This window comes from Micropterus salmoides, unplaced genomic scaffold (assembly GCF_014851395.1).
Source record: "Micropterus salmoides isolate LMB-PRFRI ecotype aquatic unplaced genomic scaffold, ASM1485139v1 Ms_hic_scaffold_14, whole genome shotgun sequence".
Classification (NCBI taxonomy): domain Eukaryota; kingdom Metazoa; phylum Chordata; class Actinopteri; order Centrarchiformes; family Centrarchidae; genus Micropterus; species Micropterus salmoides.
The window spans coordinates 6,895,961-6,919,971 of record NW_024040485.1 but is presented as its reverse complement, the minus strand read 5'-3'; the positions used below and the strand labels follow the sequence as shown (position 1 = coordinate 6,919,971).

Below are 24,011 nucleotides of genomic sequence, written 5' to 3'. Positions count from 1 at the left end.
GCAGAGGTAGAGGAGGACACACAGCAGAGTGAGAGAGCACAGAAAGACTGCCCTGTCTCTAGCACATAGCACAAAAGACACCAGCTCATTTCACAAAGTCAGGTTATGGCTGTATGGGGGTATTTATGTTTCAATATTATTTGTGTGAACAGATGAGCGATCTGTGTGTAAATGTGTTATCTGTAAATATAAAACACTTTGCACAAACACAAACCTGTCTCTAGCACATAGCACAAAAGACACCAGCTCATTCCACAAAGTCAGGTTATGGTTGAGATATTATGATCAGCAGTAAGCATGCCAAGGCCACAGAGAGGGGGGGCAGTGTAGCCTGGCCAAGAATGCAGCAATCATAGTGAAATAAAAGTGATAATCCACCAATGTTTGTACTCTGGTGTCTATTATTGTTGAAAATAAACATGTTGGTAAAAGTTCAAGCTTTTTTATCGACTTAAGTCCAAGCTGGGCCCGCACGGCTGCTATCCAGGCTCTCTGCTCTACTCTGGGATGATCACAGCACCTGCGTGGTGCCTGGGCAGTAATACTATATCAGCATAGGTCATGTCCAGTTCAAAGTCAATTCAATGAGCTGGTCCATACTGGGGTGTTGTGCTGGGAGCAGCTGAACGGAAACGGATGCAGTTCTGGTTTAGAAGGAATGGAAGAAGAAAAGTATTGTGAGGAATGTAAAAATAGTCCTTTAAAATATTCTCGCCGTGACCCTTCAGAGACAGAACTCAAATTGACTAATGACAAGGTATATATTATTATTATTATTATTATTATTATTAATTAGATTCTTTATTCTAATATTTTGAGATTTGGATTTTTGATTTCTGTGAGCTGTAAGCCGTAATCATTAAGATTAAAACAAAAAAAGGCCTGAAATATTTTACTTTATGTGTAATGAGAACTTTTTGAATTAAATTACGGGAAGAAAATTGCTTTTCCACAATATTCAAATTTTCTGAGAAGCACCTGTATACAGAATCAATTCCACAAGTTTTAGAGGCCGATTGCCATAGTTGCTTTGTCGCTTCATACCTTTGCCTTTTAGCCTCTTATCTCTGGACCTTAACCTGCAACGTGAACCCTTCACCCTGAAATCTGAAACCTGTACCTCCCTGCCTGTCTGCCTTCAAACGAATGTACCTTAATCTGGTCAATTTCTGAATCTGCATTTGGGTCCTGTCCTCATTGCCTGTATTCACAACTTTGACATAAAGCAAAAACAAAAAGTGTCTAAAATGTGAATAGAAATTCCTCAAACCACTCCTAATCCACTTGTCCCCGGTCAGTCCACATGCTCAGTATGCTCACTGCACTGTCATGGACCAAACCAAGAAGTTACAGTTTAGCTAGTCACACATTCATACATTCTTTGGAGGAAAACAACATTTTGTCTCGACAGATCAGACACAATATTTAACAGGATCAGAACACAGCGAAGCGAAAAGGGAACCCAACCAATATAAATCACTGACTTTCAGCATCAGATCAACCATTGGTTTTACTGCAGGTAAGTCACATTTTCACATGTCGTGATAGAAAAGCAGAAGAAGCAAAGGTAAAACAAGACACTATTAGTTAAAAAAGGAACTCTTCTATCTAAGGTTTGAGAAACTAGACAAACTATTTTCATCATCAAACAAAAGAGGAATGTCTTATTTATTTTGAGTCCCTTTTTGATGGACTGAGCTAACCCATTACAGCCACTCTCATTCCTGCTCCTTATTAACTTGCACCTTTCCATGCTCTCCTTCGAGTTGCAGCTTCAGTTATCTTTTGCCTTGTTATCTTCTGTCAAATTTTTATGTGAGGCAGGGAGACAGCGAGAGGGATTGTCATTTTTTCTCTGAGAGGAATGACAGTGGTCAAAGACAATGAGCATGTGCAAGGAGACTTTTTGATATTACTATTTTAACAATAAATATTGCCAAAATATGGAAATTCGCCTGGTATATTTGAAAATGTTGTATGATAACTTTTGTATTTTAGTTTATTTTCATCAGATTTACAGTTACAATTGCATTCTAGGTGTATTAGAAGATATTCAGTTGCATTAAAAGCTAACTCAGGATGGTTTTAATGGTTTATTGCATCAAAATATAGCTTTTTTTACCAGGTGAGGCTAAAAATTTCAGATTTTTTCTTTATTGCATCTCCATGTAGTCTGTAAAAGTAAAATAAATATATTAATACACAATGGACTCATATTCCTAAGCTTCTGACTTTTCAAAGGAGATTATGCATCTAGGCAAAAATGGTTGAGGAGTTATTCCTGATTCATTTTGGGTATGTAATTTTAGGCATTTTTTCTGGAAAAAGGGGTCTGTTTTCATCAGGTTAACTGTAAAAAATCTAGTAAAAATTTGAGTAGTTGTTATAATTTGATCTGGCTATAGTTTGAGAAGTAATATCGTTAACGTGAAAACAAGATCTGAGCAGCGTAAGATATGAATTATTGATAAAATATGTGTCTGAGGTACAGGTGTGATGAGACACTTAGCTCACGAGACGATACGAGACACGATATTTGGTTCATGAGATAGAGACAAGACGATATTTTGACACTATTTTTAAGAGATCTTCAATTCTGAATTCTATGAAATCATTAAGCATTAAACAGTTATTTCCTGCATTCTGGTTCATTTTTCTGAACCATTTTATGGTGAAAATTATTCTATTTATTTAAAGGGAAACACAAAATTCAGGTGGCAGGTGACAATTCAAAATCTACTAACTATAATAGATTATAATGAAGTAAGGCTCTCAGGCATTCTTTATTGCTTTCAGATATGTTTTTCCTGTAGATCAACTTTTCTAATGTAATATCATCCAGGGACGGATTGAAAGATGGGGGGGCTTAGCCCCCAGGTTATGCGTAATTTGCACTTGCAAAATCTTTGCACTCGCATCTTTTGTAACTGTATTAGGACTACACTTATGTCAACAACCAGTGAAGAAGACAAGATGTTAACAAATAAAAAGCAACAGACATACACTGTTTTTCCATTTCCCCTCTGTTGAACAAAAGTTACTGTAATGTTACATGGGGTTTGGAAGCAAAAACATTTTTGGTGCGTCTTCTCTAGGATTTCTTTTATATATATAGCAAATTTAATCAAAATCCTCATTGATTGCTTATTGCTTATGTGCTATTTTAAAGCTGCTACGTTCAATGTTTTGCTCTAAACTACATTTCGTTGTATTTTGTACACAGTGACAATAGAGTCTCTATCATCAATCCTGAAATCTGTTAGTTAACCGTCTCTCATTGACCAGGATTCAAAGAGCTGCTAACTCTGCTTGATTCATTTTAACTTTACTGTAGCTAGCCTAGCAAAAATGTTAGATAACTCTGTTATAAGTGTTTTAACAACATAATCTAAGTGAAAGTGTTTTAAATTTAATGCTGCAACAAAGACTACATGATGCCTTTAAAAGCATCAGTTAAACAAATTATTCAATTTAAAGGTGTCTTTTTTAGGGACGTATGTATGTGAGCACAAAGACACACCTGAGCAGCCGGTATGCTAAAATGCTTTCTTTACCTCGCTGTGTCGCTGCAGTGCAGCAGGTGCGAGCAGTGAAAATAAGGAATTGAGTTTAACTTATATGGACTCTAAATGAGCCGAGTGGAATGGATTTGAAGGCGACATCTGCATATTTATTTAATTTTTATAGCCAATGAAAGCAGAAAGCAAAGTTGGTCAGAATATAGAAACTATAATACATGTCATAAAATAATTTAGTTTAGAGAGTAGACCTCCCAACCAATGCCTATTGTTTGAAGAAAACAAAACAGCCCACATGTCCTTAGACCTGTACACCACTACTGACCTCAGAATCAGCTGCCCTGCCAATCTCCTGCTTCTCTCTCTCCTAAAATATCTTCAGTATCCATCTGGTCAATGAATGGAAGGATTAACAGTGACATTTAGTTTTCACTGACTGGCTCTCATCTCTGGTCCTCGTACTTCAACTGGTGTGCCAATGCTCTATAGATTATCCAGCTTCCACAAAGGCAAGTTTCTACGTGCACAAAAGGCCTATTTCTCTCAAATCTGTCAAAATCTGTGTTAGTGAGCACTTCTCCTTTGCCGAGATAATCCATCCACCTCACAGGTGTGGCATATCAAGATGCTGATCAGACATGCAGTACATCCAACCGGCCTCACAACCACAGACCACGTGTAACCACACCAGCCCCGGACCCTTTTTATATACAGTCTATGCCCGGACCTCAACATCCAGCATCTTCTCCTCCAAGATCATCTGAGACCATCCGGACGGCTGCTGCAACTATTTGCATAACCAAAGAATTTCTATGCAAACTGTCAGGAACCGTCTCAGGTAAGCTCATCTGCATGCTCGTCGTCCTCATCGGGGTCTTGACCTGACTGCAACTTTGCAAAGCCATTGAAGAGGAGTGGACCAACATTCCACAATCAACAACCTGATCAACTCTATGCAAAGGAGAAGCTGGATGTGGAGGTCTGGGGCTGGTGTGGTTACACGTGGTCTGTGGTTGTGAGGCCGGTTGGATGTACTGCCAAGTTCTCTGAAACGCCTTTGGTAGAGAAATAGACATTCAATTCACAGGCAACAGCTCTGGTGGACATTCCTGCTGTCAGCATGCCAAGTGCTCGCTCCCTCAAAACTTGCGACATTTGTAGCATTGTGCTGTGTGATGGAACTGCACATTTTCGAGTGGCCAGCCTAAGGCACACCTGTGCAATGGCTATGCTGTCTGATCAGCATCTTGATGTGCCAAACCTGTGAGGTGGATGGATTGTCTCAGCAAAGGAGAAGTGCTCCCTAACACAGAATTTGACAGCTTTGTGAACAATATTTGAGAGAAAAAGGCCTTTTGTGTACATGGCGCTATGGCACAACCATGGCACTGGTTCCAACTGAAGATGTAATTCTTCAGTTTAATTTTTATTAAAAGCTCAATATTTTTTTAAACTGCCCAGGGCCTGGAAGGTTTGCTATCATCAACATCCCTCCACCAATTGAAGCTCAACAGAAGAAGGGTGATGTAAAAGGACAGCGACCCAAAACACAGAAGTAAATCAACAACAGAACGGCTTCAGCAGAAGAAATTACGCTTTCTGGAGTGCTCCAGTCAGACAATGACCTCAAACCAGTTGAGATGCTGTGGCATGACCTCAAGAGAGGGATTCACACCAGACATCCCAAGAGTATTGCTGAACTGAAACAGTTCTGTAAAGAAGAATGGTCCAAAATTCCTCCTGACCGTTGTTCAGGTCTGATCTGCAACTACAGGAAACATTTGGTTGGTGCCAAAGAATTGTCAACCAGTTATTAAATCCAAGGATTCACATAGTTTTTCCACCCTGCACTGTAAATGTGTGTTCAATAAAAACATGATAATATATCATTGTTTATGTGGTATCAGTTTAAGCAGACTGTGTTTGTCTATTGTTATGACTTGGAGGAAGATCAGATCACATTTATGCAGAAATCCAGGTAATTCCAAGGTGTTCACATACTTTTCCTGCGACTGTACATAAATGTATACACACAGGAAGTAGTAATTCTACAGCATTTTAAAAAAAACTGTGTTACAAACATACACCAAGATAATTGACAGCTAAAGTCAAGATCACAGTGTTAAAACTGTGTATGTGTGTGTGTGTGTGTGTGTGTCAGCACACGGCAGAGTGAGAGAGCACAGTAAGACAGTGCACAGTAAGACTGCCCTGTCTCTAGCACACAGCACAAAAGACACCAGCTCATTCCACATAGTCAGGTTATGGTTGAGATATTATGATCAGCAGTAAGCATGCCAAGGCCACAGAGAGGGGGAGCAGTGTACCCCGGCCAAGAATGCAACAATTATAGTGAAATAAAAGTGATAATCTACCAAAATCTGAAAGGTCAGAAGATGATAAGAGACATTTGGCTTTCTGCGAATTTCCCCAGATCCAGGAAAGCAAGCCGAGAGATGACGTATGGCTTAGAAACAGAGCTATAAAGAGGTCCAAAGAAGTTGAAAGTCAGTTGTTACATGGCTTCATGTATATCAGGGTTCTTGCACCATTTTAAAAGTCAAATTTAATGCTTTTTAAGATGTTTTAAGACCTCAAAAAAATAATTTAAGACCTCAAATCTAAAAAAAGAGATGCGCGTTTGATCTCTTAATGAACGACGCAGTGCCACATTTGGCAGTTTTATTTTCATCACATGTGAAAACTTTGTATATTCCGAATCAGGGAATATAGAGGCTGTTTACACCTGGCATTAAAATGTATTTGGGTGATCAGATTGTGATCGGGTAGCACTTGACCACATGAAAGTACAGGTGTAAATGCACCCGACACGCATTGAGGAAACATTGGATCCAATCAGCAAAACGACCTCTGGAGGTGGCCAGGGACACCATGACCACATGGATGCAAATGCCTTGATAACCACAAAAACAGCAACTACTTGGGCGGAAATATGTATCGGTCGCAGTCTTCTGCAAATAAAATCCAAAAGTTTGACAGCACAGACTGGAGCATACGGAATCCATTCAGTGTTGTGCATAAACATGCTTAAACAGTGCCAATTATTGATCATGCTCAGATTTTTGGTGAACTGATCGTGTCCGTTTGTGAACATGAATTAGGGCTGGGCAATAAAACAATGGTAATAATCATGATACAATCTTCCTCAATAAAAATGTTAATAATATTTGATTTGATTTGAACATTTGAATCACAAACGAATTAGCACTTTCTTTTCCATTAGGACATTTATTGTGTTTAGAAAAAGGGTACTTTAAAAAAACGATTTTACTTTATTTTTCTTTGTTTTGAATGTTTTACCTCAGCTTAGTGAAGTAATCCACTGTTTGATACCAGGCTGCTGTTTGGCATCAAGTGTTTGTCATGTTCTGACCATAAAGATAAGTTTAAAAGCACAATCTGGTTTCTTCAGGAACAAAAAATCAGCCTTTAAACTTGTTGTTGTTAAACGCAATATAAACTATTAAAAGAGCAGAAAAGAGTAACTTACACATTATAAAGAAAGGTAGCAAGAAAACGATGCCAGAAAACGATGCCGACTAATATAAACATAACATGTGAGTTATATTAATGGCGGGGTTTCACATCGTCAATTACTAAAAGAAAATCATACAAATGCACGCTAATTAGGCATTTTAGGCACTGTGCGTGACAATTTTACCACTCCTTAAACGCACCAGCGGTAAAGACTTTTTAAGGAGCCGCGGGAACCCTGTATATAAGAATAATCAAAGAATACTATCAGAGAAGGAACAATTTGGCAGATATTTACATGTGCATTTCTCCGGTTTGTGTTGGGCAGACGTATTGCAACGGAAGAGAATATTGTGAACTTAAATATATAAATTGACACAATATAAAAATATAGAGCAACAAAGATTAACAATTAACAACAAATATGCGCAATGTGCCAGGTTTGTGCATGATATGCAATGACTGACTGCTTGCTGTTCTGGCGGCACCAGATGGTCAATCTCCCACCCGTATGCGGACTCATCCCCACCAGAGATGAGCTCAATGAGGGTGGTGTCATCCGCAAACTTCAGGAGCTTAACAGACTGGTGACTGGTGGTGCAGCTGTTGGTGTACAGGGAGAAGAGCAGAAGGGAAAGAACGCAGCCTTGAGGGGAACCGGTTGTAATGGTCCTGGAATCAGAGACATGTTTTCCCAGCTTCACGTGCTGCTTCCTGTCCGTCAGGAAGTCTGTGATCCACCTGCAGGTGGAGTCAGGCACATTCAGCTGAGATAGCTTGTCCCGCAGGAGGGCTGGGATGATGGTGTTGAAAGCAGGCTGAAATCCTGGCGTAGGTTCCTGGGAAGCCTGGGTGCTGGAGGATGAAGTGAATGGCCTGTTTACTGCATTATCTACAGACCTGATGGCTTTGTATGCAAACTGCAGGGGGTACAGGAGGGGGTCAGTGATGGATTTAAGTTGGCAAACTCAGAGGAGTGGGAGGAGGGGATGGTGGACTGGGGCTGAAGCTGAATGGAGGAATCATGGGGGATGGTGTCCAAATGACTCTCAAAACGGCTGTAGAACTGGTTCAGATCATTTGCCAGGCAAGAGTCGTTGATGGAGTGGGGGCTTTGGGTTTGTACTTTGTGATCTGTCTGAAACACCTCCAGACAGAAGTGGCGTCGTTTGCAGAGAACTGGTCCTTTAGCCTCTCGTTTAGCTTCTCGCACCTCCTTTCTAAACCTGTACTTTAACGCCCTGCATTCGGCCCTGTCTCCACTCCTAAATGTCTCCTCTTTTTCCAACCTAAGCTGTCGGAGTTTGGCTCTAAACCAGGGTTTGTCATTGTTATAACTCACCCTGGTGTATGTTGGTGTACAGCTGTCCTCACAGAAACTGATGTAGGACGTCACAGCATCAGTAAACTCATCCAGACTATTGGTAGCAGTCCTGATAACCTCCCAGTCAGTGCAGTCCAAACACACCATTTCAATGGTCCATTTTACACAATAAACACGTAGACATAGACACAATAAATATGAGTTAGGTTTGATCAATTTAACTACAAAGTAGATAATGCTTTAATAAAAAAATATAAAATATACTTTTCACTTTAAATATTTTTCCTTCTAAAATTTGCTGTGCCTGCCACAGGGTGCTACTTTTCCCCATGTGAAATAAGGACTAAATTGGGCATCTGCAGAGTGAATCAGGTGATTCATAACTTGTTCCTGATAGGAGAAATTGGACCTGTTACAACCTTCCCCTCTCTCCCCTACTATGGGGAGGAGGGATATTGAGTGACGTGAACAGGCGTTTTGATAAAACTGCTCAGCTATTTTGATACAAACTTAATTCCATTCTTCAGTCAATATTTAGAAATCTTTGTGAGATAGTTTGTGGTATATTGTATGTATATAGCTTTGCTCTGTGTTTTTCTCTCCTCCTTCTGCTTACTAACCCCACATGCACACACCACGTGATCTCTGAAGCTAACCAGACCTGTGACCCACAGTAGGCTAGCATCAGAGTGCGTCCCCATTTTTTTTAGTTCAGGGGAGAGTGATTTTCCGCCATCTTGATCTTGAAATGACATGGTTTGACCGGCCATCTTAATTCCAAAATCAGCTGGCCTCTAGCACAACCGGATCTGGCACCACCCACGTGGTCGGATCCATCCCCCTCCTTTGTCTCTCACACACACCCACACACACACCCACACACACACACACACACACACCCACACACACACACACACGCTTGCTGGATTGTTGTATGTTTTTGTTATATTTTTTGTTTGATTTGTTTATTGACTTTATTTCATTTTTGCTTACAATAGTTAATAGTGATTTACTTAAAGTTATTGATCATTGATCTATGCTTGAGTTGAATAAATCCTATTATAATTTTAAGAAGTCGTTGCCTGTGATTATTTATGTATATTGTTGTAGTAAGGGTTGGTTGCCCCGGCCTGTGTACGGATTCACCCTTCTGTGTTTGCCATCTATAGGTGGACAAACCCCATTTTAGACTGATCATACTTGGCTCATATTTGGTTATTGGTCCCTGATCCCAGGGTGGTGCCCCGTATTTATTCATTATAATTAATACTTTTGAGTATTAATAATTTTCTAAATATTTATTTTCTAAATAAATATTTCTAGAATATCTTTGATATTCATCTAGTAACCAAACCTGACCACATGTTGACAAAACAACCAACATATTTGAGGCCCCGCGTGAGGCGTCTAAATACCAACTTCCATCCATCCATCCATCATCAACCGCTTATCCTGCGGGTCGTGGGAATACCAACTTTATTGCAACAATTATGCATGAATAATCCAGAATTATTAATTTTGAATTCTTAGAAATTTAAATTTTTTATTTTTCTCTCTTTATTCAAATTGATATTCTGCACAGTTCACCAAACATTTGCAAGCCAGGTTGAGGCCACTCACCTGTACTCTTGCTTTAACACATTAACAGCTTTCCCTACCACAAATTAATTGGTACAGAGTGTCCTCTCTAACAGAGTGGTGAAATGAGTCACCAAGACCTCCGTAAGCTAGGAGCTGAAGCTCTCTATGAGTCAGTTGACCCCTGTCCACGGAAGACAGTCTGAATTTGTCTAGCTACAATGCTAGCACATGTGAGCCACAACGCTCCATCCCCGACGTGCTTGCAGAAATGCCAACGCAGAGCCCAGCTACAAGCTGAAGAACAGGAAGAACGCTTCGCCCAACTGCAGTGTAGCTATCAGGCTGAGCAACAACGCAACGGCAGCCTGCACCAGGACCGCCTGTCCCCTCAAGCCTAGCTCTCCCAAGCAAGAGAAGCTCAGGCCCCACTGCAAGCTTTGCAGACGGAAGACAGAGCCCTCCCTCAACCGCTTAAAACAGCGCAAGGGAGTGAACCAGCAACGCCAGCCAGCCTAGGGACCACGGCTAGGAGCCAAACACCCCCTAGTGGCATATTCTCTGGCCTCGCTATGGTAGACGGCTACCAAGCTCCCCCATCTGCCTGCACGCTAGACACAGACGTCACACTAGCCGACAGAGCACATCAGCCCATCACTAGATGCAACATCTTGCGTTTTGATCAGACTCTCCTCTCACAGGAAAGGGGGGAAGGCTACAAGAGAGCCCCAGGTGGCTTCAGCCCCTCACCTGCTACTGAGCCACACAGACCCAGGGGACACGCCCAGCTAGCATGGGAAGCGCTCATGCGCTTAGTCAGGAGACTGGGAGAAAGTGCCAGAAACCCCTCGCTGGCAGGATGGGTAATTGAGCCTGGTGGATGGGGATGAAACAAGTTCCACATCTAATCAGATGGACCTACAAGCCGCTCCTACACCCAGGAAAGGGGGGAAGCTTCCACACCTGAAAGGGGGGAGCAGCCTAAGGAGATGCACTCAGTAGGATCCATTAACAGCTGCATACTCCAACTCACAATGCGAGTGTGCAATTTCACTAGCAAGGACAATCAACGGGTATGATTAAATGATTTATTGAGTAACGAACAGAAGATGTATGAAGCTTGCAGTAGCTGAATAGACATTAGAAAGCGTTGTGGGGAAGCTACGATAGGGAAATCCGCCGTAGCACCCGGGCACAACGGACCACCAAAAGCTTCCCGTTATTTGAGAGAACATTGGGTGATCTGGGATCTCGAGATCTTAGTGTAGTGGTGGTACGCTTTATAAGACTGGTGCGCATGATCTGTATCGGATGCTCGGGAATGACTCCGTGTTAGCTCAGATCCTGGAGGAGTGACTGAAGTAATGGATGGGAGAATACCTTGTGAAAGAGTACCTTTGGCGGAGCTGCTGGTAGAACCAGAATTGAGTAGCCACTAGAGCGGTCTCAGGCGATCTCACATGGTTGTGCGCCGGATTTCCCTAGTTCACGAGGGTCTTAGAGGGTTCAGAGATGACTGGACTTTGAAGAAAAGATGAAAGTAAGCTGCCCCAATTGACTGGACTTCGGATCACTTTGGTAGAACGTGGTGTTTGAGGAATGACTCAATTGCGGGCATGAGATGCAGTGAAGCGTGGACGTGACGGCTAAGGTTCAAGTCAAGTGAGGGATGCTGTAACTGGCGCAGATGGTGTGGATGCAGACCGGACGGAGAGTCTGCTATAAGAGGAAGGCTGCCGGGGTCTTGAAATGTCTCTTGACGTTGAGTATCTCTAAGAAGTTGGGTTATGCGGGAATGCGTTTGGATGCCAGTGCTTCCGCTAAGATGGACTTCAGTGGAGTGCGTTTGTTGCCACTGTGGGCGTGTTGGTGAAATGAGAAGTGGTGACGAGATTGAATGACGAGGAGGTTGTGTCGTGCTTGTTGTGACGGTGGCTGAGTTCTTCGAAGCAAGCCTGTAACCCGAGAGAGGGCTATGCTGTTAGTAGTAGAGTTTCGGGGACCATTTTCCTGCAATTAGTCTTCTTTGTAGAACCCCCAAAAACCTGCAGAATATGTGGCGGCAGTGTACGATTGGTATCTTGGGGTGTCGCGGTTGTTTGTGAAAAGTTGGTGAAGGTTGAGCCAAAGTGAGGAGGAATTGGTGATCGAATGCTGATTGCATGGGCTTTCAATCCAGATTAATGTGTGAGATGGATTGTGTCAAGAGTGAATCCTAGAAATCTAGGGTCTTGGGAAGACCTGCTGTTTCTATGCAGACCTTGGAACCCAGAGGTTGGAGAAACCAGCGAGCTTGGAGCGGCGGCAATGGGTTAGAATGAGACCGGGAACCGCTTGGGAGGCATGTTAGGGTTGCGTGGTCGAGTGGGCCCTGGTTACACCACTGAAGCAAGCTGTGGCTTGGGAGCAGTGTGGATTTTTGGTGAACCTGTGCCTCTGACTTGGGGACCGAATCTAGGATAATGGCCATGTAATCGTTTTAGTGAATGGAGAAGGTGGATGCAACTTTTCGGAGTGAGTTCCCTCAACCGGGTGGATGTTCTCCCTTTCAGGTAGATGTGCCCTTCGAGGGATCTTTTAGTTGGCGGTTGGTGAGGAAAAGGCATGATGGGAAGAACGAGATATCGTGTAGTTTACAATGTGTTTGAGTAAACTAGTGAGCTGAAGAACGGGAGATGAAGAATTAGGATTAGCTGATGGCAGCATAATGGGTTAAGAGGAAAGACCGAAATTAGAATTGGAAATAACTGGCTACGGAGGAACACTGGGTGCCAGTGCTGGAGCTTCTGGCTGTAGTTGCTGGACTGGTAAGATGAGATGCTGGGGATCCTGGCATCCTGGTGCCAGAATCCCGGACTGGAGCGACCTGCAGAGATTGGTGGATGTGGGCTGCGAGGTGTTTTTGCATCCCGGTGCCTAATGACCCGACTAAGCTAGCCCGAAACTGTTTCCAACCACGAATTGGATGGTTCTATGTAACGAACTGACTGATGTAGTCAGATTGGTGATGACTGGGAGTGAGCGGCATCCCAGTGCCAGAATCCCAGACTGGGGCGACCTGCAGAGATTGGTGGATGTGGGCTTCAAGGGGTTTTTGAATCCTGGTGCCTAATGACCCGACTAAGCTAGCCCAAAACTGTTTCCAACCACGAATTGGATGGTTCTATGTAACGAACTGACTGATGCAGTCAGATTGGTGTTGATTGGGAGTGAGCGGCATCCCGGTGCCAGAGCCCTTTAATTTGAAACGATCGCTTGTTCAAAACAACTTTAGTTTAAATTGTGGTTGGTTTGGAATGACTTGCTTTGAAACGACTGTTCGATCGAAACGACTATCTGTTGAGACAACATTGGCTCTGAACGACATGGTTTAAATGAATGGAAACGACTGTTAGCTGGATGTTAGCTTGAAACGATTGTTCGCTAGAAACGCTGTAGACTCAAAACTATTGTTATCTGGAGACGAATGTTAGCTCGATATGAATATTAGCTCAAAACTAGTTTTGCTCGAAAGCTAGGAAACAACTGTTAGCTTGAAAGACTTAAGAAGAAACGAATGTTTACTTGAAAACGACTATAGCTTTAACCAAATTAGCTAGAAGATGACTGCTCGGACTGACTTAGTTGGAAAATGGCTAAGCTAGGAAATGAGTGGGGCTCAAGACGGTTGTTAGCTCGACACAACTATGGCTTGAAACGACTGTTTGCTCAAAGTGACTTAGCTAGATACGACTGTTTGCTTTAAATGATGTGGTTAGATAACAACTTAGCTAGGTAATGACTCTTTACTTGAAACGACTGTTAGCTCAACGCGGCTGTTAGCTCGCTTGAAGTATGCGCGCCGTGGCTGTATGCTCGCTCAAAGTAAGCATGACGCGGCTATATGCTCGCTCAAAATAAGCGCGACGTGGCTGTTAGCTCAAAGTAAGCGCGACGCGGCTGTATGCTTGCTCGAAGTAAGCGCGAAACAGCTGTATGCTTGCTCGAAGTAAGCGCGAAATGGCTGTTAGCTCGAAGTAAGCGTGAAACGGCTGTTAGCTCGAAGTAAGCGTGAAATGGCTGTTAGCTAGCTCGAAGTTAGCGCAAAACAGGTGTTAGCTAGCTCGAAGTAAGCGCAAAACAGCTGTTAGCTCAAAGTTAGTTTGTAATGGCTTGTAGCTCGAAATTAGCTTGAAACGACTGTTAGTTAGCTTGAAGTTAGCTCAAAACAGCTGTTAGCTTGAAATGACTTCGCTTGTAATGATTAAGACCTCGAAACACAAGATTAGCGAAAAATGGCATGAAGTTCCTATCCTTTGAAACGGTTTGACTTTTCGGATGGTTCTGTGTAATGGACCATTTGTGCCCTTACTGAGGCTGCTGAGGTTGTTCGAAATGTACGACTGGGCGCTAGCATCTCGGTGCTGGGGCCCCTAATGGAACTGGCTGCCGTAGCTGCTGGACGTGTCCAGCTGTGGCGCTGGTGTCCCAGTGCCGAAGGCCCCTAATGAAGCCTGCTGCTGTGGTTGGTAGATGTAGACGGCTGGGGTGCTGGCATATCCCAGTGCTGGGTACCTGAAGCTTTGGGAGCTGGATGGCAAGGTGCTGACGACTCGATGTGGTTGTCCTGTGTGATGTAGGCTGCTGGAGAGGTGGAGGCTTGGAATTCTGGTGTTGGTTGACGTCCTGTTTTGCTGTGGTACCGATTTCTCTGCTATCTTGAGATGGAGGTAATAGGCGAACTGTCCCTTTAACAGTGGCGCTGACATCACGGCGTGCGTAATGTGCCACCTGGAAAGGAGCTGGTGTTGACAGAACTGAATGCATGGCACTCTGACATGATAGCTTGAAAAGTTTGCTGTATTGTCTGTTCTCTAAATCGGAATTGTTACATTTATAACCTTTTTCTGAAGAGTGGCTATAGTTCGTCTCTTGATTGTTCATGAAGACTGTGTGACCCGGGCGTGGAAACGCTGTGATCAGCTGTTTGATGAGAGGCAGGGGATTCTTTGGGTGCAATGTTTCTGATTGTTGAGGAAAGTGGAACGTGGAAGGCGGATGGCGTTAAGGCTGGACTCACCCACTCCCTGGCCGACTCTAGGATTGTAGAGAGCGGGGTCTCAAACGTGGAGACGGAGGAGAAAATTCGGCTTATGGTGCTGGGTCTACTGACGTGAACATGGCAGATGTCTCTAGTCCGTCCGAATAATTCAGCGTCCGATGGGGATAGCGACGTGCCGACACTTCTCGAAGAGGTAAGTGGATGGAAGTAGCTGGTAATAATTCTACGCGATGTTACTTGGTCTCGGTTCGTCTGCGGAATGCGAGGGCCATGCAGGATACGAGGGCGAAGGGGAGGACTTAGGACGTGTGGGTATTTATGGAAATGCTGTCGATGACGAGCTTGATGTGTGGTGCCGCTCCTGAAACTCTGCTAATTAGTACCACTACACCTAACACATTCTCGTTCCTAATGCCCTGCACGCCTTACAGACTCTATCAGGAGTCATTAGAAAAGTTGTCACATAAGTGCCAGTAGTAAGATTTAATGCAAGATCTCAGTTAGAAGTTAGGTCCCCATTCAGCAGGTACAGCAACGAAGGATTCCAGCCAATCTGGTTTCCCTGAACCTGGATGAGCATGCCTGTTCAAATCTGTTTCTACTACTGTTGTGCAATTACTTCTGATGTGTAGTCTTGGCAATGCATTTTATCACAACCTCCTGTTTGTCAGCCATGCTTCCACGCAACAATCAGCAACCATTCAACAGACTAGCTTAATCCTGTCAAGGAGCAAGTCTGATTAACCATTAACCACCTGTTACTTCTGCTCTCCCTCTCTTCCCTTTCACCTTTCAGGTTTTCCCTTTTGGTTATTCAATGTTAACATTGATGACAAGGAGCAACAAAGGACGGTGTATGGATTAATCAAATGTCTGCTTGCAATGTGAATGATTGTGTGTATTGATGTGTAAAAATAGGTCTAGAGTAGTTAGTAGTCTGCCTAGACATAGCCTCAATAGGTCTGCCCGACACTACAGCCTCTATGCCCTATGAACTGTACATACTGTTGAACTCTTCTTTGTTCCCAACACATGGACTGAGTAACCCTCAGGTTACTTTTAGACTCATGGACTGTTCGGTCTTTTGACTTGCTCTGAAGACTGCTGCATGCACCCCACTCTTCACACGTAAGGAGGGGATGTTGGGCCTCACAGTCTGGTAGAACAAAGACTGGGCCTTCTGATGTCCTACAAGCCAGACCCCAGCCTGTTGGAATCCCCAAAGCTGCCTATGCGGCTTGACTACACAAAGGGGGTCAGAGAACAATAGAAAGCCCAGATGGCCCTGGTCAGTTAAATCACACCTACCTATGAACTCTTAACTTTTATAACCAAACCAAAGGTTTGTATTGGCTAAAGCTTTCAGGGGGCGGAGTAATCCCAGGAAGCACAGCCATTTTGTCAACGGAGGTATAAAACACCTACGAACCCTCATTGCCATTCCCAGTTCTCAAAAGGACTGTAAGGTGGTAAACAAACACTGCCTTTCTGCAACTGCACCAGCAGCCACAGGAGGTATTTTCTTTCAGCGCTGAACTTTCTTTGTTCCTGAATACAGACTTCACTTGCCGGACGAGCAACTCTGTTTTCTTCTTTCTTTTTACCTCTATTATTTTTTTTTGTGTTACCAACACAATTTGGATCCCTAAAGAAACTGTTATACACAAGATAACGTTTCGTGCCTGCAGAACAAGACGCATAAACTCCGTGCTTAACTGAGAGAAGATCACCTCCGTGTTATACCTTCTCAACCAACGTCGACTTCACTGATTACTGTTGCTCCCGCCAAAGAATCAGCCGTGCCCTTGAACCTACCGGCATCGTCAGAACCAAGCCGAGAGAAACTCCGCTGGATTTCCCAAAAGGACTCCCGCATCTACTCGCTATCAAAGCGACACGTAAGAGGCTTTAGTATGTCTGGGCAGCAGATAGTTCTTTAACCTTGTTATTGTAACTTGTACAAGCTTCATGCGGTGAGTTTCTGTTAAGAAACTCCGAGGGATATTTAAAGACCGCCGTGTCTTGTTTAATTGCTGTGTGTTTTCCGTGCTACGCACGTTGTTGTGTCCGGTACCACCCGCTGGGCCGTGACTGCTTTGTTCCTATTACTGTGTGAAAACGGATCAGTATTGTTATCAAGCCAAGGAACACGGTTGCTGAAGTTCACTACCGTCCCTTTCATTGATGAAGTTGTAGCTGAGTGTTTGGAACAGTAATTAGGATTTTTGGTGTTTGTTTCTGTTGTCTGAGAACAGATACAATTGCACATTCTATCTAATCCAATGCCAGCAACCACTGCTGAATGAATCATTCACTGCTGGTGGCTGTAAGATATGGTGATGGTTTGTGGTATATTGTATGTATATAGCTTTGCTCTGTGCCTTTCTCTCCTCCTTCTGCTTGCTAACCACACATGCACACACCACGTGATCTCTGAAGTTAACCAGACCTGTGACTCACAGTAGGCTAGCATCAGAGTGTGTCCCCATTTTTTTTTAGTTCAGGGGAGAGTGATTTTCTGCCATCTTGATCTTGAAATGACATGGTTTGAACCGCCGTCTCGAATCAAAAATCAGCTGGCCTCTAGCACAACCGGATCTGGCACCACCCACATGGTCGGATCCATTCCCCTCCTTTGTCTCTCACACACACCCACACACTCTCACACACACTCACACAAACACACACACACAAATACACACACACACACACACATGGTTGCTGTATTGTTGTATGTTTTTGTTATATTTTTTGTTTGATTTGTTTATTGACTTTATTTCATTTTTGCTTACAATAGTTAATAGTGATTACTTGCTAATGTTATTGATCATTGATCTATGCTTGAGTTGAATAAATCCTATTATAATTTTAAGAAGTCGTTGCCTGTGATTATTTGTGTATAATGTTGTAGTAAGAGTTGGTTGCCACGGCCTGTGTACGGATTCACCCTTCTGTGTTTGCCATCTATAGGTGGACAAACCCCATTTTAGACTGATCATACTTGGCTCATATTTGGTTATTGGTCCCTGATCCCAGGGTGGTGCCCCGTATTTATTCATTATAATTAATAATTTTCTTAATTTGTTTCAGGTGAGATGTCCTCCCAAGTCAGACTGAGGCTGCTGCCGAGCGCCAGGTGTTTGTTTGACGAGCCCGTTCAGGTGAAGGTGGCCGGGCTGAGGTCGAGACAGGTGGTCTCCATGAAAGCCAGATCAACTGACGAGAAAGGAGTGGTGTTCAGCTCCTCAGCCACCTACAGGGCTGATGGGAGCGGGGAGATTGACCTGAAGAGAGACCCCTCGCTCAGTGGCAGCTACGTCGGGGTTGAACCCATGGGTCTACTGTGGTCGATGAGGGCTGACACTTTGCACAGAAGGTTTCAAAAAACAAATGCACTAAACCCCCACGTGGTGAAGGTCTCTGTGCACGAGGAGGAAGGGGAGGAAAGGATGCTGGCAGAGGCGACCAACGAGAGGCTTCTGATTGGAGACGGGGTCAGCCGGCTCCCTGTCAAAGAGGGGAATATCCGCGGAGTCCTGTTTACTCCCCCAGGTAGGAGATTCATCATAGTTTAATTACAACCTAATAGTGTTTTTATTATGAATATATAACAACTGTTAATTTACTTGGCCATAGCAATAGCTACAAGCAGCCATTTTGACTTGTCATAGCATGAAAAGCACAAGTGTTACTAATAACATTAACAATGGCTCCGATACCTTTAGATGTCCCAGTAGGCCCAGACAGTGAGCCAGCATGCATAATACCAGGACCCTGAAACCAGTTATGATAAATGTAATGCAGCCATCATTAGTTATTTATATCCATATCCATAGATTAATCAGTTATGAAAATAAATAATGATTGCAGCCCTATTACTTGTTTATGTAATGACGCTTAGAAATTTTACAAAAGTTCAGTGACTCTGCATCAAAAGGATGCACAGTATGTAAGATGTAGGATTTTATATAATATATTGTTGATATGTTCAATTCAATTTTATTTATATAGCGCCAAATCACAACAACAGTTATCTCAGAGCGCTTTTCATAAAAGAGCAGGTCTAGACCATACTCTGTGATGTTATTTACAGAAGCCCAACAATTCCCACCAAGAGCAAGCACTAGGCGACAGAGAAGAGGAAAAACTTCCTTTTAAGAGGCAGAAACCTTGAGCAGAACCATGGGTCAGGGTGGGCGGCCATCTGCCTTGACCGGTTTGGGGTGAAGGAGAGAGAGAGAGAAAGAGAGAGAGAGGGAAAGGGAGAGGGAGAGAGTGCAAGAGAGGAACAGAGAGAAAGAGAGAGAGGCATGGAAGGAGAGAGAGAGGGGAGGAAGGCAGCCTACACAGTATTCACACAGAGGTACAGACAGTAAAGGTGATGTTGCTATGGACTAAATGAATAATGGTACAGATATTTACAGCAGTGTTAATGATGATAATCGTAATGTTAATGATTATAATAATAATAATAATAATAGGACTAGTAACAATAATTGTAGTAGAGGGTGTCGAGCAGGAACACGGGGGAAACAGGTGACTCGCAACCACAGATCCAGACTCCACAGCTCCAGAGCCAGAAACACCTGCAGGAAGTGATAGGAGGAGAGAGGAGAGGGACGAGAAAGCACAAGACTACAGGAAAGGGGAGAAGTCGAGTTAGTAACATGCATTAATGGGATGAGGTTGCATACAGGGGGAGAGAAAGTGGAGGAGGGAGGACCTGAGTGCATCACGGGAAGTCCCCCGGCAGTCTAGGCCTATAGCAGCATAACTAAGGGATGGTTCAGGACTCACCTGAGCCAGTCCTAACTATAAGCTTTGTCAAAGACGAAAGTCTTAAGCCTAGTCTTAAATGTGGAGATGGTGTCTGCCTCCTGAACCCTAACTGGAACCTGGTTCCACAGGAGAGGAGCTTGATAGCTGAACGCTCTGGCTCCCATTCTACTTTTGGAGACTCTAGGAACCACAAGTAGCCCTGCATTCTGGGAGCGCAGTGCTCTGGTGCGATAGTAAGGTACTATGAGCTCTTTAAGATAAGATGGTGCCTGACCATTAAGAGCTTTGTAGGTAGAAGAATGATTTTAAATTCTATTCTGGATTTTACTGGAAGCCAATGCAGAGAAGCTAAGACAGGAGAAATGTGATCTCTTTTCCTGGTTCCTGTCAGAACACGTACTGCAGCATTTTGGATCAGCTGAAGAGTCTTAATGGACTTTTTCGAGCAGCCTGAGAATAAGGAATTGCAGTAATCCAGCCTAGAAGTAACAAATGCATGGACTAGTTTTTCTGCATCATTTTTAGACAGGATATTCCTGATTTTCGCAATATTACGTAGGTGAAAAAGGCGGTCCTTGAAATTTGCTTAATGTGAGACTTAAATGACATGTCCTGATCAAAGATAACTCCAAGATTCCCCACAGTGGTGCTGGAGGCCAGGGCGATGCCATCAAGGGAAACAATATCTTTAGATAATGTGTCACGGAGGTGCTTGGGCCCCAGAACAATAACTTCAGTTTTATCTGAGTTTAACATTAGAAAATTACAGGTCATTCAGGTTTTAACATCCTGAAGGCACATTTGAAGTTTAGCTAACTGATTAGTTTCATCTGGCTTGATCGATAGATATAACTGAGTATCATCTGCGTAACAATGAAAGTTTATGTACTATTTCCTGATAATATTGCCTAAAGGAAGTATATATAAAGTGAACAGGATTGGTCCGAGGACAGATCCTTGTGGAACTCCATGACTAACTTTGGCATGCATGGAGGACTCATCGATAACATGTACAAACTGAAATCGATCTGATAAATAGGACTTAAACCAGATTAGAGCAGTTCCTTTAATGCCAATGAAATGATCCAGTCTCTGTAATAGGTTCTGATGGTCAATGGTATCAAATCGAGCACTAAGATCTAATAAAACCAGTACAGAGACAAGTCCTTTGTCTAATGCAATTAGGAGGTCATTAGTGATTTTCACCAGTGCTGTCTCTGTGCTATGATGAGCTCTAAATCCAGACTGAAAATCCTCAAATAAACTATTGCTCTGTAGAAAGTCACACTGCTGTTTAGCAACTGCTTTTTCCAGGATCTTAGAGAGAAATGGAATGTTAGATATAGGTCTATAGTTGGGTAAAACATCTGGATCAAGGTTGGGCTTTTTCAGAAGAGGTTTAATTACAGCTACTTTAAAGTACTGTGGTACATAGCCTGTTGATAAAGATAGATTGATCATATCTAGTATAGAAGTGCTGACTAGGGGTAAAACTTCTTTAAGCAGCCTAGTCGGGATGGGGTCTAAGAGGCAGGTTGCTGGTTTAGATGAAAAAATTATTGAAGTTAAGTCAGTGCCAGTTGAGGGGAGGTGTTGGTGAATTTTGTTTCTAATAGTTAGAATTTTATCATTAAAGAAGCTCATGAAGTCGTAACTACTGAGAGCTATGGGAATACTTGGCTCAATAGAGCTGTGACTCTCTGTCAGCCTGGCTACAGTGCTGAAAAGAAACCTGGGGTTGTTCCTATTTTCCTCTATCAATACGGAGTAGTACGCTGCTCTGGCATTATGGAGGGCCTTCCTATAAGTTTTAAGACTATCTTGCCAAATTAATTAATTAATTTGCGAGTTTCAGTATTATACCATGGAGCTAACTGTCTTTGCTTTAGTATTTTCTTTTTTAGAGGGGCTACAGAGTCGAGTGTCATTCGCAGTGAGCCTGCAGCACTATCAACATGATGATCGATTTGGGAGGGACTGAAATTAGCATAGGAGTCCTCCGTTACTTTGTGATCTGATAATGAATTTAGAGCTGATGGAATCGCATCCTTAAATTTAGCTATAGCACTATTAGACAGACATCTTGTATAAAAGATGTACCTGTGTATGTTTCAGGAGAAGGTCAGTTTCCCGCTGTGTTGGATCTGAACAGCTTTAAGTCTGAGACAAGAGCCTCTCTGCTGGCAAACAAAGGGTTTGTGGTTCTGAATGTAGCAGTGTTCTCTGATAAGCCTGACAACGTGAAAGAGCTCCATCTGGACCACTTTAAAGAAGCAGTGGATTTCTTACTACAACATTCTAAGGTGAGTTTTTTGAGTAACTTTTAAGCCCAGTGGCATAAAGTCACAACCCTTTGACTCTCCTATTAATTACTTCCATTTTCCAAAACTGAAAACAGGGTAAGCCTGGCCTATTCTGCAAAATAAATCGGTTTAACAGTTTCATACTGCATACTACTATGAAACGCAGTATGTAGTATACTGCGTCATGGTGGTATGTAGTAGGCATTTACGAATGTTTACGAATTGTCTGTCTGCTATATGAGCAAAGCTGCTGGGTCTGATCATCCCCGTGTACTAAACACATGAGTCAGTAATGACATCAGCTAGCTTAAGGGATAGGATTCCCACCTGCTTCAAGACAGCCACCATCGTCCCTGTACCTAAAAGTTTGCAGTGTCTAGTCTTAATTACTACCGCCTTGTGGCACTCACCCCCATTCTGATTAAGTGCTTTGAGAAACTGGTTCTCCAGCCCATACAGAACAACAGTTAGCACTGCACCATGTAAAATGGTTTTACTTCTGTCACTTGTTATTTATCCACCCATCTAGGGTATATCATTTTTATGTTTGTATATAACATTTGCCCTTTTAGCCCAGTTCCTGAGCTCTGTGTGTTTATACAGACTACCTCTAATTTGCATTTATTTTCTTCCCAGGTGGGCAGTAAAGGAGTTGGTGTAATATCACGATCTAAGGGGGCAGATATTGCGCTTTCACTTGCTGCTTATGTACCAGGTGTTGTGGCCACAGTGTGGATCAATGGCTGCAGCGCCAATACGGTCATTCCTCTTTACTACAGAAAACGCCAAATCCTCTCACCAATACTGTGTGACTTCAGCAAGTTGATTCCTGTTGAGTCAGGGGCCTTCTTTATCAAGGATGGTGTTACAAATCCCCTGGCAGAGGAAAACAAGGGAAGCCTGATCCCAATTGAGCAAGCCAAGGGACGTTTCCTGTTTGTGGCTTCAGAGGATGACCTCAACTGGGACAGTAAAGGTTACATGGAGGAGATGGTGGAGAGACTGAAGCGTCATGGGAAGGACAACTTCGAGAGTGTGTGTTACCCGAGAGCTGGACACCTACTGGAGCCGCCTTATGGGCCCTACTGCCCCTCTAGTGTTCATGGGTTTGTACTCAAGCCAGTCATATGGGGGGGTGAGCCCAGCTCCCACGCAGCAGCTGAAATCCACCTGTGGAAGAAGATCCAGGAGTTCTTCAGAACCCACCTGAGCTGTGATGCCACGCAGACTAAAGCCAAGTTATAGATGCAAATAGGTTAATATAAAAGAACAAATAAGAAAATCATGAAATCAAGGCTGGCAGTTAACCTGATATAATTGTTTATGAAGCTGAATGTTTTGTAATTAAGTGAACAATTTAATAATTTGATTGTTCATGGAATATATCATGTTGAAATGTTATGACCGATTCCAACCTGTTTCAGGCTTACTACACTGAACAAAATTATAAACACAACTCTTTTGTTTTTGCCCCCATTCATCATGAGCTGAACGCAAAGATCTAAGACTTTCTCTGTGTACACAAAAGGCCTATTTCTCTCAAATATTGTTCACAAATCAATAAGTTCTGTATATTTGTTATAGTTATTGCTTTTTTCCTAGTGAATGAGTGCTCTAATTTGATTATGATCTGTTAGAGTACCTTCTATCTACTGATTGTTTTCATTTGCCTTTTAGCATCTGTCAGTCAACTGTTGAAGTGAGAAACTTTAAAGGACAATAAACTGTTGAACGGCTCTCATCTCTGGTCCTCATATTTTAACTGATGTGCCAATGCAGAAGCTCTATAGATTATCCATCTTCCACAAAGGCAAGTTTCTACGTGCACAAAAGGCCTATTTCTCTCAAATCTGTCAAAATCTGTTAGTGAGTGCTTCTCCTTTGCCGAGATAATCCATCCATCTCACAGGTGTGGCATGTCAAGATGCTGATCAGACAGCTAGAGCCTTTGCCGTTTTCAAACTGCTGAAATT

General features: G+C 42.9%; 1 protein-coding gene across 2 annotated transcripts; it reads left to right on the top strand.

The window, feature by feature from the left end:
* Positions 1–1,337: 1,337 nt before the first annotated feature.
* LOC119901729 (acyl-coenzyme A thioesterase 5-like) lies at positions 1,338–23,774 on the top strand. 2 transcript variants are annotated; one of them, XM_038717355.1, is made up of 4 exons: positions 1,338–1,519; positions 18,047–18,508; positions 21,851–22,038; positions 22,675–23,774. In XM_038717355.1, exons 2-4 carry the CDS (start codon positions 18,052–18,054, stop codon positions 23,281–23,283), a joined length of 1,254 nt encoding a protein of 417 aa, XP_038573283.1. In that variant the 5' UTR covers positions 1,338–1,519; positions 18,047–18,051; the 3' UTR covers positions 23,284–23,774. The 2 variants fall into 2 exon arrangements, with proteins under 2 accessions (XP_038573283.1, XP_038573284.1); XM_038717356.1 differs by lacking the exon at positions 1,338–1,519 and adding an exon at positions 16,420–16,854.
* The last annotated feature ends 237 nt before the right edge of the window (positions 23,775–24,011 follow it).